Genomic DNA, 18,607 nt, shown 5'->3' on the forward strand with positions numbered 1-18,607 from the left:
TGCCACACTGTCTTCATTACTGTAGCTTTAAAATAAGACTTGAAGTTATTAGAGTTTTAGAAATAGTTTTGTCTATTCTAGGTCTTTTGCATTTGCACATGAATTTGATAACCAGTCTGACAATTACCACAAAAAGCCTTGTGGGGATTTTGATTGGGATTGCACTCAAATGTATAGATGAATTTGGTGAGGGTTGTAATAATATTGAGTCTTCCAACTCATTAATGAGACATATTTGTTCATTTATTTGTCTTCTTTACTTAATTTAGCAAAATTTTGTGTTTTTAGTGTAGAGGTCATTCATGTATCTTTTGGATTGATCTCTAAGTATTTAATAGTTTTTGATGCTATTGTATTTTTTTTTTTTAATTTTCAATTCTTGACTATCCTTTGCTGCTATGTGATGGAAAGCAATTCTCCACCAGTCTTCAGCAGGTCTGGTGAGCAGAGGCAATGGCTGCCTTTGTCCTAGACTATATTTTGAAAGGTATTTGAATAGCCACAATCTTGGGGGACAGACTGTGTCTCCTCCATAGCAAATGAAAGATGTATTTATTGTCCAGTATAATGAAGAAAAGGTCTCCCTTTGGGATAAAGTTTATACAGGTGTACTGCTCATCATGAAATCTTTAGGTTCTCTAAGCTTGTGGTTCCTTCCTGCAATGCAACTGATTACATGTACAGGTGTCGCCTGGTCCTCTTCACATCACCTTTGAGAATCAGGGGCTCAGGGGACTCATATAAATGGCTATACTCTAGCTACTGCCTTTGTCTCTGTCTTATTCTCTGACTCAGGAATCTTGTGTTTCTACCAACATCCCTGAAAGTGAGGCAGGCTAACATGTTAGCTTGCAAAGACGGTAAAATCTCAGACCCATCACAGTTCTCGAAAATATACATAGATACAATTGCTCTTTATATAATGGTCTCATACGCTGCAGCTTTGATAAATTCATTTGTCCATTAGAGGTAACTGGTTGACTGCATCTGATTTTCAACACAGTCATCTTGTCTGTGAATATAATTTTATTTAGTCTATATCTTGCCTTATTCTGCTACATGAAATATCCAGTACAATAATGAATAAAATTGAAATGGGACATCCTTGTCTGTTCCTAACCTTATGGGAGAGGCCAGATGCTGTGACTTTTACCTCACTGGGTGAATACTTTTGTCCTAGGACTGTTACAGTGCTCATTCTAAGATAATCGTTTTCCCCACTCCTGAGGTAAGACCCTTTTCAGTATTCCAGCCAATGGCCACAGAGAGGTGGCTGGTGGGAGTAAGTACTGTTAGTGCTGTGTGAGTGTCAGGAACTGTTCTCTTTCATCCTATTAAACGATCCCTCATCTGCACTTTGGTAGTTAGCCTACATACATATGCTGACCAATTCTTTCTCCTGCACTTCAGGGGGTTCCTCTGCTAATTGCGGTGTCTGCACTCCATGCAGCTCTCTTCTCCGTGCTGCTTGCCTCTGGGCACTGCAGCCACTTGTTATCGCCTGACTCTCAGCTCTGTTCCCCTCAATGGAGACAGTCTTCTGAACACCACCCGGATTCTCCTACCCTCTTCCACAGCCTGGAAACTACCAAAACAGGAAACTGGGACATTTTCCAAGCTTATTTCTCTTTGTTTCATGACTTACAGGTTTACTATCCTCTGTTTCTTGCTGTCCAGTGGCATGAAAATCATTGTTTTAAATACTTTATCCAGTTGTTGGTGGGTTTAGGTAGGAGGATAAATCTGATCCCTATTATTACATCTGGCGGGAAGCAGAGCACTTCAGTATATTTTGATATACTACACTCTAATATATCGAAAAGCAATAAGATTCTGTTAAGAATATAGAACTGATCACATTTATAGAGGACAAGTTGCTTACATTTTCATGTTTTTATAATTTATGTGCTGACAACTCCCACTGCATTTGACATATATGCACACATATAGTTTTGCCCAAGTTTTAAAACATATAAATTACACCAAAATATGAAATTTTAATTGGATCTATGGCTTCCCATTTTTCTTAAGATATTTATGAAGATTCACTTGAATATAACATATTATGCTTATCTTTATATTACGAAGGTAGTCTGTAGACTTTATAACTAAACACTCATTTTTACTTGTATTGAAATCCATACCTTCAAATTCTTATGCATGATGAAAATAAGCCTAAATGTGTGTGAGCACATTTAGGAGATGCATGACTAAAGTTTAAATCCCAACATGGATTTTAGTTCAAAAGGGTGAATAAAAGGCAAAGCTGGTTAAGTATAAGTACTATTGTGTAGTATAGATTAGAAGAAGAGAAAAAAAAAAACATAAAAAGCATAAAGAGAACGAAGGGAAACACAAAGAGAAAGGAAATGAAGGCTAAAAAGCCCAAAGACAAGAGCAACCAGAAGAATAATGCTTAAATCCATCAGCAGTAATGGGCTAGTGTGGCCAGGACAGGCTGGGACGAACTTTTGTAGGGCTGTGCACACGGATACGGATTAGCACTTGAATTTTCTTCTTCATTCATTCAATAAATCTTTTAGTGTTTACTATATTCCAGGTTTAAAACAGAGGTCAGCAAACTCTGACCAATGCCTATTTTTGTACAGCCCATGATCTAAGAAGAGTCCTTACATTTTTAAAAGTTAAAAAAAAAAAAAAAAGGATATGTAATAGAGAAGTATGGGCTGCAAGGCCTAAAAATATTTGCTATTTGGTCATTACTGAAAAAGTCTGTCAATGCCTGGTTTAAGATACAGGGAATACATCAGCATAAAAGCAAAAGAGTGAGGGAGAGAAGATCTTGCCCTGGACCTGATATCCTAGTAGGAAGGATCCAGAAAAGCAATAAATAAGTGAAATGTATAGTTTCCAGATGGTAGGCAGAGAATTAGAAGAGGGAGAGAAATCGGATGCTAGACGTGAGCTTTAGACCTGCCTCATGGCCCAAAGAGCAAAATGAGGAGGACGGTCTTGGGATGAGGGATGATCTGATTCCTCAGAAAAGCTGCATTTTTTGAGGTGATGAAGGTCACACAACGAGATGGTGGCAAGCGGAGACGGTCATTTTGATTGTGATTGTTGTGGTGAGGGTGGTGAAGAGAGTGGTGTATTAACTCAAATCCAGCGTTCTGGGGCTCTTCACTCTCCTGCCAGGGGTAAGGCGGACACTAGCGAATGGGGGTGGTCTCGTTGGGTTGACCTGGAGCTCCTGGCTCCCTCTGGAGAAGCAAGTATTTGGAAGAGGGGAGCTGCATATTCATGGCTGGGCCTGAAGGAGGTTTACTTGAAAGAACTGCGGAGGGAAAAGTGGAGGAAGGAAGCACCACAGCAGGGTCTTGGAGTGACAAGACTTTTAATATTAGACATTTCCTGATACTGGCAGTAGGTCAGAAGAGGCCACTGACAAGCATAACATTCTAGAAGTTGAATCAATACGTGACAAGAAAAAAGTCATTCCTATTCCTTAGCATCGTAACATAGGAAACACCATATGAAGCCAAATCATACTTCACCATGTAATAATTATTATTGTTATTCTTTTTAAATATTTTATTTATTTGACAGAGAGAAAGAGAGAGCACAAGCAAGGGGAGCAGCAGGCCAGGGGAGAGGGAGCCTGACGTGGGGCTCGATCCCAGGACCCCGAGGTCATGACCTAGCCCAAGGCCGACACTTAACCAGCTGAGGCACCCAGGCGCCCCCATGCACATGATCTTTATTCAGATGTTCGTCAAGCACCGTGATGCACCAGCACTTCTGAGAACTGAGGATACAGTCGTGTGCCCGAAAACACGGGCAGCTCTCTGGTGCCTCTTGCACTCGGATCCTGCAGGTGATTTCAGATTTTGCCCTGTGTCGCGTCGCAGGCTGTGGCTTCCACGCGCAAACTGGAAGGTGGCCTGTGACAGACGCCAGGCACAGGGACCTTCTGATGAGGTGGCCTCTTGGCTGACCATGGAGCAACGCGGAGGGGCGCTATGGGGGGCCCGGGGCGCCTCCTGTGAGGTCGAGGCCAAGGCCAAGACCAAGGCCAAGACTAAGGCCGCGGCCGCCTGGGCCAGATTCTTCCTGTGTTCCTGCTGCTGCTGCTGTTCATGGGCTCACGGGAGAGCGCAGGGGAGAGTCCTTTCCTTCCCACGCAGGCCCCTAACAGCCTCCAGGTCCCTCGCACCGTGTCCCTTCTTTGTCCCCAGGGGTATAGTGTGCTCGCTGTGGGCGGCAGGAGGCCGGCGGCCCTACTCGGACCCGCCACATCAGAGCTTTACGAAAACCGGTCTGTGCCAAGCACGTCACACCTGGTGGTTACTTTAGGCCTCAAGCTAATCCTGAGATGGGCAGTGATACGGAGCCCATTTTCCAGATGGAGAAACTGAGATACAGATAATTCAGTGACTTGCCCAGTTCTTGTGGCCAAGAAGCGCCCCAAATGGCCGCACCACTGCACAGTCCCCATGTGCTTAAAATGAATGTACCCTATTTTCTCCAGGAACAATCTGTAAAGAAATCCCACGTATACACTTTCTTTTTCTTTTTTTAAAGATTTTCTTTATTTATTTATGAGAGAGACACAGAGAGAGAGAGAGAGAGAGAGAGAGAGAGAGAGAGGCAGAGACACAGGCAGAGGGAGAGGCAGGCTCCATGCAGGGAGCCTGACGTGGGACTCGATCCCGGGTCTCCAGGATCACACCCTGGGCCCAAGGCAGGTGCTAAACCACTGAGCCACCCAGTCTGCCCTACACTTTCATTTTATATGGATAGTTTGTGCCTCACTTAAAATATCCCAAGTGTTTCCCATACTTTGTGTTTTTATCATCCTCATTAATTCATCTAGTTCGATCCTGGGAACAACTGCTCTTTAAGGGTGTTAAGATCCCCCCCTTCTTTCCATCTGTTTCTATCCTTATTTAAACTTCTTTTTAGCCCTTCAGGCTCTTGGCTAATTCAATCATCAAACAATCAATCAGTCAATCAATTGATACGTTCTGCGCTCTAGTTCTCCAGTTTCATCTCAGATATCTTTTTTTGTTTGTTTAAGTTTTTATTTAAATCCCGTTAGTTACCAAAGAGCATAATATTGATTTCAGGAGCAGAATTTAGTGATTCATCCCTTACATACAACACCCAGTGGTCATCACAACAAATACCTTCCTTAATGCCCATCACCCATTTACACCGTCCTCCACCTCCCTCCCTCCATCAACCCTCAGTTTGTTCTCTATTGTTAAGAGTCAATCCCTGGTTTAGGATGTGGGGAATACTATAGTATTCCTTTTCCTTCTTTTTTGCTTCCCTCATCTTTTTTTTTTTCCTTATCCCCTATGTTCATATGATTTGTGTCTTAAATTTGTTTTTCTCTGACTGACTGATTTCACTTAGCATAACACACTCTAGTTCCATCCACTTCATTGCAAATGGCAAGATTTCATTCTTTTTTATGGCAGAGTGATATTCCATTATATCTATATCTATATAGATACATACACCCCCCTCACATACACACCTCTTCTTTATCCATCCATCAGTTGATGGACATTCTGGCCATTTCCATAATTTGGCTATTGTTGATAATGCCGCTATAAACATCAGGGTGCATGTGCCCCCAATCAGTATTTTTGTATCCTTTGGGTAGATACCAATTGCTGGATTGTAGGGTAGTGCTGTCATATATCTTCTCCTCACAATCCTGTCAACCGTCCAACTCAATCTTTTTCCCTGTGTTTTCCCCACAGACTTATGACTTACTATTTTGAAGCAAGCTTTGAGGATGGATTACCAGGCACCTAAGTTAATTTTTTTAATATTATTTATTTATTTGAGAGAGAGAGAGAGAGAGAGAGAGAGAGAGAGAGAGAGAGAGAGAGAGAAAGCATGAACAGGGGAAAGGACAGAAGGAGAGGGAGAAGCAGACTCCCCGCTGATCATGGAACCCAACACGAGGCTCCAGGACCCCAAGATCATGACCTTAGTGGAAGTAAGCCACTTAGTCGACTGAGCCACCCAGGTGCCCCAACTAAGTTCAGTTTACCAGGTAACCTTACTTTTGTATGCCAGGCAGTTAGTATTTGTGCAATTAAAACTTGTCACTTAGGTAAATAACAAGCAATACATTTTATTGGGTGAAATTAATTGGGGGAATTTTTTCTACTCATGAGTTTTCCTTGTCTTTATGAGCAATTTCTTAGTTTAATGGGAACTAACTGAATCAAGTAAAGCTTAAGAGATTATATTGTAGTTGAATATAAGAAGCAAAATAGATTTCAAATAAAAAGAGCAAGTAACTGCAAATACTCTATTAAAAAAAAGACGACAACCCAAAAATCTTTAGGTAATGGAAAAATTGGCTTTTTACTAATTAATCAATTCATTTCTTTTGGCATTTTAAGCCAAATGTAAAAAATTCACTCAAATGCCTTCTAAATTTGACTCATATATGAGAACGCCATATAAGAAAACATAAATTACAGAGTTAAACATTATCAATGATTTTACCTCATTTATATTTCTTTTTTCTCTTTTTTTCCCTTTCATTTATATTTCCAGTCAACATATGCAGTTCATTTCATAAGATGAATTAGCTACCTAACTTCACTCCACAGGTTTCACTTCTTCATCTTTATGTGCGCTATAGGGCCCTGAACAAAATGACCAAAATACAACAGAGCAAGACATGGGAAACATTCCTTACCTTTAAAGAAGACAAAATTCCCATCACTGTTTTCATAAACTGCATCGATACTAGGAGGCAAGCCCCGCCAGAAGTAAGTAATTTGCATGGGGTATCCATCCATCACCCTGTTGTTTCTCACTCGCCAAAACCACTGGTCCTGCAAACCAAGCAAAAGCATCTCTCAACAAACATGCAGGCCTCCATGGCATTTCCCTGTGCAATGGTGTAACACTTCTAAAACTAAACTAGTGTCATTTTCACTGTCTCACATCAAAACAGTCAAAGAAACAGCTAATCAACTTGCTTACAGTGATCAGTAATTGGTTCTGTCTTTACCCACCCAACCTCTAATCCATACAATGTGATTGAAAGATAATGTAAAAACATTTAATTTAAGCACTTTACATTATCTTCAGGGCTTTTCAGATGGAAAAAACAGAAGTAGCACAGACAAGTCCCTGCCAGATTTGTGGATTAAGTCAGTTTTCCTGAATAAGAGAGCAACATATGGACATGTATGCATTTACAGACGTATACAAGATCTCCACACCTAAAATGTGAGGGATGGAATAAAAGAGGCCATCCCTCCTGCTATGCTCACATCATACCCATCATCTCCTATAATTATAAGTAGAGTCCTCTTTCACCCTCAAACATGTTTTGGTTTGGATGACAAGTCATACGGTCACCCTACATGAACAAAGCTACCTTGAAAAAAAATCATCACAGTGATTCCAATCTGGGTCAACTGCCTCTCCTATACGCTCTCACCATATCCTGACTTCACTCAATCATAGCATCGGTCATTTTATGTAAAAAGTGTCTACTTTTATCTCTAGTGAAAATACGACTTGTCCCAGAGCAAGTATTTATAAATGTTGTTGACTTAATCATTAGCTTACACACAATGTGTTTCACTGTAAATTCTAAAGGCAGAAAAACTTCCAAAAAATGTTACCTCTGATGACATTCAATTGTTTCCTATGGAAAATTTCAGAATAAAGACTATCCAAAGTGTTTTGATATTAGAAAAACTAGGTATATTTTCAAGTATACCATTTCACTTTATTTCAAAATTTTGTATTTACAAACAACATTTCACTTGGAAATCATATATTTCACTTGGAAATCATAAATTTTGTATTTACAAACATTTCACTTGGAAATCATAAGTATGTTTCACTAAAATACTTCCAAATTCCCCTACTTAGATATTAGTAAGCGATTTATTACAGGGTTTTCTCAATCTTTTGGCTCACAATAGTTTAACCTGACTAGATTTCCCAGGACTTGTGAGTTATTCATAGTCATACACACACACACACACTCAACTGAGGATTCTTGGATTCCAGGTGATACAATAAAAATGAACCTTTTCCCATCTAAACCAATCCAAATATAAAACTTTTCTTAGGAATCTTTGGATAGTTGTACTTCATTCTAGTTATCTGGAGCTGCCTTCTCTATGAACTTTGTTCTTATAAAAAAGAAGGAAGTAGCTTAATTAACAACTCTAAGTTTGTATCCTATTCTTGCTCTGTCCCTTAATAACGGTTACCCTAGCCAAGATACTAGTCATTGAGTTATTAAAACTAGTGACAGACTCATAGTATAAATACTGTCTTATTGTATTTTATTTTATTTTTATGTAGGCTCCATACCCAGTGCGGAGCCCAGCGCAGGGCTTGAACTCCCAACCCTGAGATTAAGACCTGAGCTAGGATCCAGAGTTGGACACAACCGATGGAGCCACCAAGGCACTCCTAATTACTGTTTTAAATATAAAAGGCTTTCTGAGAACCTGGCACACAGTTGGTTGTTATTATTGCTAAAATTATATTGAAACTGGTTATATTATTTTCCTTCACAATCCTGCTTATAGTTTTAGCTGCTGTTCTTTGTTTCCTTTTCAGTTTTCAGCCATATCATGGCTCTAGCCATGCATCTCTTTCCTACCAATATCTTCTTATGCTATTAACCTTTTTGTGATAATTTTTATGGTACCAGTTAACCTGAATTAATACATACTTTGATCCACATATAGTAGATACATTAAACTGATTTTAAAAAACCAAGTTATGCCATGAAAAGATCGATCCAGGAAAATTACACAGGCATGAAGATCCAGGGCTTACTGTTAATAGTAGTTAATAGCAGATGATATTCTGATAGTTTATTTAATTTTTTAAAAAGATGTATTTATTTATTTGAGAGAGAGAGCATGCGAGAGAGAAGACAGGGCTAAGAGGAGTAGAGAAAGAGGGAGAGAGAAACCCAAGAGGACTCTGCATTGAGTGCGCAGCCCGACGTGGGCCTGAAACCCAGGACTCCGAGATCAGGACCTGAGCTGAAACCAAGAGCTGGATGCTTAACCAACTGTGTCACCCAGGTGCCCTTCCACATAAAATATTCTTAAGTTATTGTACTGTATACCCTAAAATAAAAAATAAAAATAGCTAAATACCTACTGGATTCTGACAAAGAAATAACAGACCATGGTAATTAATGGAACAATGAAACTGAAAGCTCTCTGACCTGACGGGTCAGAAAAAATCAGTTTAAAAAAAAACCCTGAAACACATTCCAATTTTTCTCAGAGAATCACTTCACATTGTTCTCTCTCCAATACCGAGACAAGGCCGGTGGCTCTTTGGGACAGATATATGCTGCTGAGTGGAGATAGGAACATAACCTCCACTTGCCATTAATACAGGAAGAAATGGAAACTTTGCCTCAAGAGAGGTATAGTCCATTTGCAAAAATTCAGAAGGTAATATGGAATCGTAGGTGAATTGAGAATGATTTCTAATTGACAGCAGCAGCCTTGGCAGACAGTGATATAAACTGTCGATATTCAGGTTGTGCTTCTATTCAACTTATCCACACCTTCTCAGGGCGGTAGAAAGTAACGGTCGAAATAATTTAGCAACCATTTGTCACAGAGGATGTAAACATATCACAATCACTATAGATTGCCATTTCAGAAACTGAGCTTGTGAAGAGAGGATATTTAAAATGATATTTAAGCCTCTATGCACATTTTCCTTCTAAGTGAAATCTCTTCTGACCCCACAGTCTAAAATTGAATTCCCTCCTGCCACCCACCCACAGGGGCTTTCACTCCCCCTCCTCCCCTGCTTTATTCTCCTTCACCATGTTGATCACTCTTTAACACAACACACGTTTTCTTTATTGTCTATTCTCTCTCCGGTAGAATAGATTTGCCATCTCTCCACGATGGCAAATGTATCTGTCTGTGTTCATTTGTGGTTCCCCAGAAAAATGTCTCGCACATGGTTGAAGCTTACTAAATATTTCTTGAAAGGAAACAAATTTAAGGAGAAAAGGGCAAAGTAAAGGTAAATTATCCTCTTACAAAAGCTATGCAGATGTCACAAGAATATAAAAGTTCCACTTGAATAGGCACAGGTGTTTACTATATATTCCATTATTTAGAAAGGTATGCTATATAAAGGTCTTTGGGCCATGCAGGGAAAAAAAATTTTTGCTTCACCCTTCTAAACAATGTAGGTTTTGTTTTGGCCTTTGGTGTAAAGGGAAAGAAAGAATTCAAGCTCTAAATCTGTTGTTTCTATCTTGCCACTGGCCTTTTTTTGGCTACAGCCCTTATAAAAGGGGGCGGAAGCAGTAGAAGCATACCCTAAAAATAATCAAAACTAGCACATTTGCAAAATCAACTCATGAAAAAAAAATAGCACTTAAAAATTACCAAAGAGGAATTCCTACTTAAACACCAATATTTCACTTTATTTTTAAAAAAAGATTTTATTTACTTATTTATTAGAAAGAGAGAGATCACAAGTAGGGGTTGTGGGAGAGGGAGAAGCAGGCTCCCCACTGAGCAGGGAGTCCCACGTGGGGCTCGATTTCAGGACCCCGGGATCATGACGCATGCCAAAGATGGATGCTTAACCAACTGTGCCACCAGGAATCCCAATATTTCACTTTAGATACAAGGTCACACAGATTTTTCTTTCCATGTAGTGAGGGACCCAGGCAGGCCACTTTGCTCACAGAGATGACAAATACCCAGAGTACTGCAGGGTGTAGACCACGAGGAAATAACATACCAGGGAAATCTGGTTCTTTTCTTTTCTTTTCTTTCTTTCTTTCTTTCTTTCTTTCTTTCTTTCTTTCTTTCTTTCTTTCTTTCTTTCTTTCTTTCTTTTCTATTAAAGATTTTATTTATTTATTCATGAGACACAGAGAGAGAAGCAGAGACACAGGCAGAGGGAGAAACAGGCTCCATGCAGGGAGCCCGATGTGGGACTTGATCCCGGGTCTCCGGAATCACACCCTGGGCCAAAGGCAGATGCTCAACCTCTGAGCCACCCAGGGATCCCAATCTGGTTTCTTTTTTAAAATTCCCTTGAAAATTCTGTCCTAATACGGGCATATGCTTTGCTGACCACTCCAGAGGCAAAAGCATCCATCCTCCCGCTGCTGGACTGGGAAGATGCATTAGGCATCTACTCTCGGGACAGGGTGGGGTTTGCAGGCCTCTTTTTAGGAGCCGATGAGTGCATCGGATCGACTGTGCTTCTCTTCTGATACACAGGTTGGTTATTCAGCCCCAAACCTGAGACACCCCTGTGAGGGCCTCACGTGTCTAAACTGAACCTTGCCAGAGGCATCTGGGTTGCTCGCCCAGCCCTCGCCTGCCCCGCCACTGGGCGCCCCCAGTCGTCCCCACCTCTGAAATAGCATCTCCCAAGTCCTGATTCCCTGCTATCGTCACTGTCACCAGCCCACTCCGCGCTGCCACCGAGTTTCACGGAGGTGCCAGCTCCCAGCTCCAGATCTGCCTCCTACCGCATCTAAAACGGAATTCAGACTCGCTCCTGCCTGCAGCCCCTGTGCATCCACTGCAGGTCCCTTCGTGCCCATGACGCCCTCCCCACGCCGGCACCCTTGCCGCCTCCGGGAGGGATGCTCTCTTCTCCCTTAAGACGTCCCCACGCCCTCTGCTCCCACTCCTCACCCGATGAACCCTGGATCACCTCTTCATTCTCAGCTGAAATTTCCTTTCCACAAAAAGGCCCTACCTGCCCCCCGACTGGAATTAGGTGACCCTGTTATGCTGCTTCGCAGTAGTCTGTAATTTCACTTTCCAGCACTTACACCATCTGTCACCCTATTATCATTTTTTAAAATATTTTATTTATTTATTCATGAGAAAGAGGGGGGTGCGGAGAGAGAGGAAGAGGGAGAAGCAGACTCCATGCAGAGAGCCCAACGTGAGACTTGATCCCGGGACTCCAGGATCACGCCCTGAGTCAAAGGCAGGCACAAAACCACGGAGCCACCCAGGGATCCCCCTTATTATCATTTTTAAAGTGACACACTCTCCCTGCTGCTCCACTGTGCTCTATGCCCGTGGAGGTCGGGACAGTATGTCCCCTTACCACTGAAGTATCAGCTTTTGGCTTTCTGTAGGATATCTACCCATGCTGAATGGTCACACTTGTCTATTTTTTTCATCAAACTGTGTCTCCTTACCACTGAGGTATCAGCTTTTGGCTTTCTGTAGGAGACCTACTCATGCTGAATGGTCACAATTGTCTATTTTTTTCATCAAACCGCCCTGGGATGAAGAATATACACCTGAGATGGTTCAAACCAAGGTAACTGCTTAATAGGAGCATTAGAGTATTTATTAAAATGACATTCTTATCAAGGAAACTCACTAGCTATGGGGGGAAAACACCGAAAAACGTTTGCCTATAAATATGGGTTTGTTTACAAGCAGTTCGTACTGTTTCTGAGGATGTATCATGTGGGCAAAAGAATGGGAAATCTGATGTTCAAAATTAATACGGTTCCTATGGAAGAGAAAAAGGCATGTAGTTATAGTGATTAAAACATAAAGTCATGGCAAGAATGAGAGAAAAAGCAATTTGCATGAATGCTTAAAGGGCGGAAGAAATGGTGGCCTCCTTCTCAGGTTCTCAAAGCCGAATGAGACCGTCTCACGCCCAGCTGAGTGCTCCCCACCCTGGGCCCAGCCTTGCTAGCCAAGCTTATCAAGGGGTCTCACAGGGCTGGAGTTCAACTGATTCATTGCTTTAGATATACTTCAAAAGCACAGAGTAAAAGCAAATGATCAGAATTTTTCACAACATTTAATATTTAAACAATGTTTAATAATAGCATATGCTTGACCAAGCTCATAAATAATTACTGAACCTATGGGAATAAAAATTGATAATTACCAATTATTAGGTTAATTTATTCATGGTTAGCGACAGAGAATACTAAAAATCAGCCCATAAATTAGCTGCTGTTAAAAAAAAAAACGACTTTCAAATTGAAGTAATTGTAGATTCACATTACACCTATCAGAAATAGCAGATTCCTTATACTCTTCCCTAACCTTCCCCAATGATAACTTTTTTTTTTTTTATGATAGTCACACACACACACACACAGAGAGGCAGAGACATAGGCAGAGGGAGAAGCAGGCTCCATGCACCGGGAGCCCGACGTGGGACTCGATCCTGGGTCTCCAGGATCGCGCCCTGGGCCAAAGGCAGGTGCCAAACCTCTGCGCCACCCAGGGATCCCCCCCAATGATAACTCTTAACATAATTACAGTACAATATCAAAACTAGGAAATGGAGTTGGATACAACCCACCCACATTATTAAAATTTCACATGTGCTCGTGTGTATACGTATGTATTTATGCTTAATCCAACAGTGAAAGCATATCTTTACAACACAGAGAGATAGTAGTTGCCCCTGAAAACAAGGGATCAAGATGTGTATCAGTCATAACAGCAATTTAGATATTATACGCGATGCAAAATACACTGGCTAGGCCTTAGAGGCCATAGAATCGTTCATGAAGCACCAACAGGTAGAAGTCAAACATGCTTAAAGTGGAATCTACTTGAGCCTTCACACCTTACTTCTTCCAGTTTATAAGAAAGGAATAAGTCAAATGACACTTTAAAGAAGCAATCAAGCACATTTCAGCACGAGGCATGGTTTAGAAGACAACTAGCCTGGTCTCAACAAGAAAACAACAACAACAACGAAAGTCATGAGGAAAAAGTTGGGAAGAAATGTCAGATCTAAATAGACATAACAGGGACGCCCGGGTGGCTCAGTGGTTTGGCGCCTGCCTTCGGCCCAGGGCATGATCCTGGAGACCCGGGATCGAGTCCCACATCGGGCTCCTTGCATGGAGCCTGCTTCTCCCTCTGCCTGTGTCTCTGCCTCTCTCTCTCTATCTCTCATTAATAAATAAATAAAATTTTTTTAAAAAATAGACATAACAACCAAATGCAATGCATGGGTAATCCCTGGATCCTGTATTTAGAGATGGAGTTTCCTTTTTTTTTTTTTTTTTTTTAATTTATTTATGTGAGAAAGAGTGAAAATGAGAGAACACAAGCAGGAGGAGTGGCAGAGGGAGTGAGAAGCAGGCCCGATCCCTGGACTCTGGGATCATGACCTGTGCTGAAGACAGATGCTGAACCAACTGAGCCACCCAGGTGTCTCAGAGAAGAAGTTTTCTGGTATCAACCACTTTCTTTCAAACATTTCACCAAAACCTTGAGCGTGCATGGTGCACTGCTCATACACACAACACACACACACACACACACACACACACACACACACAGAAAATTCAGGCAAGCGCTTAAAATTGTTAAATCTAGAAATTAAGCGTGCAAGTATTCATTCTTCCAACTTTTCTGTATTTCTGAAATTTTCTCTTAAGAAGTTTAAAATATATACTCAGTTTGAAAAACCTGAAAATAAGGGTGCCTTGATGGCTCAGTTGGGTTAAGTATTCGTCTTCAACCCAGGGTCCTGGGATTGAGCCCCACATTGGGCTCCCTGTTCAGCAGGGGAGTCTGCTTTTCTCTCTGCCTCTGCTCGTGTGCTCTCTTTCTCTAGCTCACTCTCTCTCTCAAATAAATAAATAAATAAAATCTTTAAAAAACCCACAACGTGAAGACACATAGGCAATTCCCTTATGATAGAATATTATTATATTATCACTGTAAGTATTTGCAATGGTTAAATATTCTGGCTACCAAACAAACATAAGATTATGAAGCCTTCATTTAAGTCATTTATTTTTATTTTTAAAAATATTTATTTATTTGAGAGATGGGGGTAGGGTCAGAGGGAGAGAATCTTCAAGCAGACGCCCCACTGAGCACAGAGCCAGGCTCCTGGCTCACCCCATGACCCATGCAATCATGACCTGAGACAAAACCAAGAGTCAGAGGCTTAATGGACTGACCCACCAAGACACCCCCATCTTAGCCATTTAAATTTGTTATTATAAATAGTGTTGCAACCAACATTTTTTATGCTTTAAAGCAGAAACAAAACTATGCCCATGCCATTTAATTAAGTGTAATTCATGCTCCATTCAACAGTAACATATGTGAACTGAAAATGTAAAAATCACACCTTGTAAAACCATACAAATATATTATAAACTCACTAATTTGATTTCACACTATTGTATTCCAATTTACTGCCTGTACGAAGACTTATAAAAGGTATTGTAGTATTTAAAGAAAGAGAACAAGGCCATTTACATTTATTTAGCTATATTTCTTTTTCAACATTGGGAAAGAAAAAGTAAAATTATAACTTGGAGGAAAAAAAATTCTAAGAGTGCTTAATAGATGTATCTGGCAAAGACAATGCCATTCTGGGAAGCTTTTATTATCTTATCACAAGAGCTGACACAAACTGGCTTTTGGTATATAAACCTTAGGAGAAAACCTGTTCAAAGCAACCATTAAAATACACTTTTCTCACTAAGCCAGTCATGAATTTCTGCTCGATTTTCAGGGCTCATCACAATTTTCAAAGATCAACCAGATGTAATTCTGGGAGAAATAATGCTGCATTACATCTCAGTAAGTCTGAAGGGGGGCAGAATGTGCCATCCCAAAACGTGCCCCTTTGGCACGTGGATATTTTGAGCTGAAGGCAATCAAGACCCAGTAGGTTCAAGAAAAATTTTACTCCTCCCTTAACTACCTGAAAGAATTTAGATAGGGAGCCTGGTGCAGAAACAGAGCTATTACTAGAGAAAACTTTTTTATCTGAACAACCAGTATGTATGGCAGGGCAAACATTTAATTATCAAACATCTACTTTTTTTCTTGTCCTGTGAACTCTCTTCTTCTTGGGAGCCCCAGGTTGCCATCCCATTCCTTAGCTCAAGACATCATACAAGCCTCAATTGCCTAATGACTTACCCTTGGGTCTTCTATTTTTATTGGGCTCCATACATATAGAATTAAATTTGTTTTTCTCCTATTAATCTGTCTTATGTCAGTTTAATTATTAGACAAGCCAAAACCCTACAAGGAAAAAAAGGAAAATGCTTCCACCTCCGTGGGTCAAATCACTTTGGATGGTCAGTGCCTACACATATATTCCTTAATGTCTTTGACTATTTTTAAGGAAGAATCTGTCAGAATTAATACCTGGATTTATAAATGTAAATTATTTTAATAAAGTATATTTAAGTTTCAAAGGGCATACGGCATTTGCAGAATATTTTGTTAACTACTAATGCTAACTGTACACAATAATTTTTAGAGTCTCCAGATGTTAGAAAAAAAAAAGGGCTTTGTTTTTAGATTACTTTAGATTGCAAATCTGGTTAAGTGATATGTCAGATGTTGATTAGTATTAGTAAAAGGTTAAGTGATATGTCAGATGTTGATTAGTATTTATTAAGCCCTGACATAAAGAATACTGATTTTTAAAACTTAAGAATTCATAATTATTCATGTGTAATGTAACACATAGAAACATAAATATTTTTTTAAGGAATATTTATGGGTTTTAATCCATTTACATATGTGAATAATGAGTGGTAAAGAAGCGTTGCTATAACACAAATGTGCTTAGGCCCTAGAACAGAAAGATCTGAGAAGAGAAAATTTAATGTGTGTGTGCTGACCCTGTTTTCTTCTAAAGTCCTTACCTTCTTTCTTGTTTCTTCTTGCGTCTACTCTTGTTCCGAAACTACTCTGCAATGGTTATGATGCAGAAAATAACAGTGTACTAAAAAATGCTTCATCAGCGTACTGCATTTAAGGTAAGGATCTTCAAATTCCAGATATAATTACATCGCACGGTACTATGACATTTTGCTTCTCCCCGCCCCCCCCCCCCACCTCCTTTGGACTCTGAGGATCATGAATATTGGCAGAGAGATCTCAATTTCAATTCACATATCATATAATTAAGTGTTGGAAAAGAAAAAAGGTTTCATTCCTCCCACTGCACTAGCAGTTCTGGATTCCAAAAATATGAACTCTTTAAGAGTGTACATTCAATCTAGAGGGGAGCAGAGGCAAACAACTAATTTCAAAAAACTGTGTGAAATGCTGTTATTGCTGCCTCTATAAAATGGGAACTACCATTTAGTGAATATAATGAGCCGGAAAACAGCTGTGTCATTAGCACACCTATCAAGAACTGCCATCACTTTATTTTTGACCTGAAGAAAGATGCTTCATTTACAATAAAAACTATGTTCCCGCTGAATAGAGTATATGGCAATTTTTACTCAAGGTACATAAGGGCAGTGTATTCAATTTAGTTTCTAACCACCCAATCTAAAGTTGTCTTTCTTCAGTCTTTTTCTATCAACTCATCAGGTTTTATTTTCTTCATAATACCTATTGTTCTATGAAATCATCTTGTTTATTTGCTCAGCTGCCTCTCATCAGAGTAGGCACCTCATCTACCTTATTCAAACACTGTGCTCCTCGGCCCTGCCACAATGGCCAGCGTTATGTGTTGAGCAAGTGTTCAAAGATAGAGAAAAACAGACCATGAAAGAGAAGAGACACAGCCGCAAATCTTTTCCTTGGCCCGGATGCAGGGGGACTGGGTTGGTCAATATTGAACATAAGCATCCCCATGGAAAGGCTTTTTCAGGCCCTCTCTACTGCCCATATAGGCACCACACACCTACCATGTACTTAAATGTCTGTATGGAAATTACCCATTTGCCAGCCTGTTTCTACATGTTACTGTCTTTCCCATGAGTATCATTATAATTCTCTCTCTCTTTCTTATGGACTCCATTCAGGCTTCACTACCTCTAGGGATATTTACTTAAAACAAAGACTCTATTCTCCAAGGACTCTTCCTGCCCTTTAGATAACCTTTACATGTATTCCCATTGCACCTTGGAGAGCAGTGAGTGGTGGTCAGTGTGCCAGGACAGGGTCATGCCATGGAGGGTAGAAAAGAGATGTCTCATGATATTGATGGGGGAACACAGGGCTAGCCGAGGACAAGGCACGAGCCTGGGGTGGCACACTGACAAGTCCTTGAAACAGGCAGAGGGACCTTCCTCTTCAGGCTCAACTGCCTTGAAGTTACTACTTTGCTAAGGGCAAAAGGCGACCTTAGCCCAGCCCCCAAGAGCCTGTGAGTCTACTTTAACATATAAAAATTCCTTTAGAAATTTCCCTTTATCTCTAAACCCCCAAGATACGTGTTGACAATCATCCCCCAAGCACATGGCCCACCGATACACATCTGAAGGGTCTCATGACTCAGGATTTATTAGACGGTAAATAAGTGACATTTTCCCAACAATAGCTGGTCCCCCTCCAGGTCCTGGAAACCTTGCTTCCAAAATTCCTTAGAGAGCACGCTATCCCCAAACCCCTCCCAACTCCCAGGTATATAATCAGCCACCCCTCACAGGCCCAGGGCAGCAGCTCTTCCTTTAATAAAACCACCAGTTTGCACCAAAGACATCTCAAGAATTCTCCTTCTTGGTCGACGGCTCCGGACCCCACCTCTAATTCCAACACTTCACCAATATCACACAGAAAGAATCAAAGGTGGAGCTAGTGCTGTGGAGTATTGTGTTTTGGCCTCTTCTTCAATCACAGAAGGAAACTCA

The 18,607-nt window shown here is 40.6% G+C and overlaps 1 protein-coding gene across 1 annotated transcript in view; it reads right to left on the reverse strand.

Moving 5' to 3' along the window:
* MMP16 (matrix metallopeptidase 16) overlaps positions 1-18,607 on the reverse strand; it is a 289,269-nt gene that overhangs the window by 36,863 nt on the left and 233,799 nt on the right. The window contains exon 7 of the mRNA XM_055303461.1: positions 6,689-6,827. Coding sequence (XP_055159436.1) covers positions 6,689-6,827 — 139 coding nt within the window. The remainder of the gene's footprint in view (positions 1-6,688; positions 6,828-18,607) is intronic.

Source organism: Nyctereutes procyonoides, unplaced genomic scaffold (assembly GCF_905146905.1).
Source record: "Nyctereutes procyonoides isolate TBG_1078 unplaced genomic scaffold, NYPRO_anot_genome, whole genome shotgun sequence".
NCBI classification, from domain to species: domain Eukaryota; kingdom Metazoa; phylum Chordata; class Mammalia; order Carnivora; family Canidae; genus Nyctereutes; species Nyctereutes procyonoides.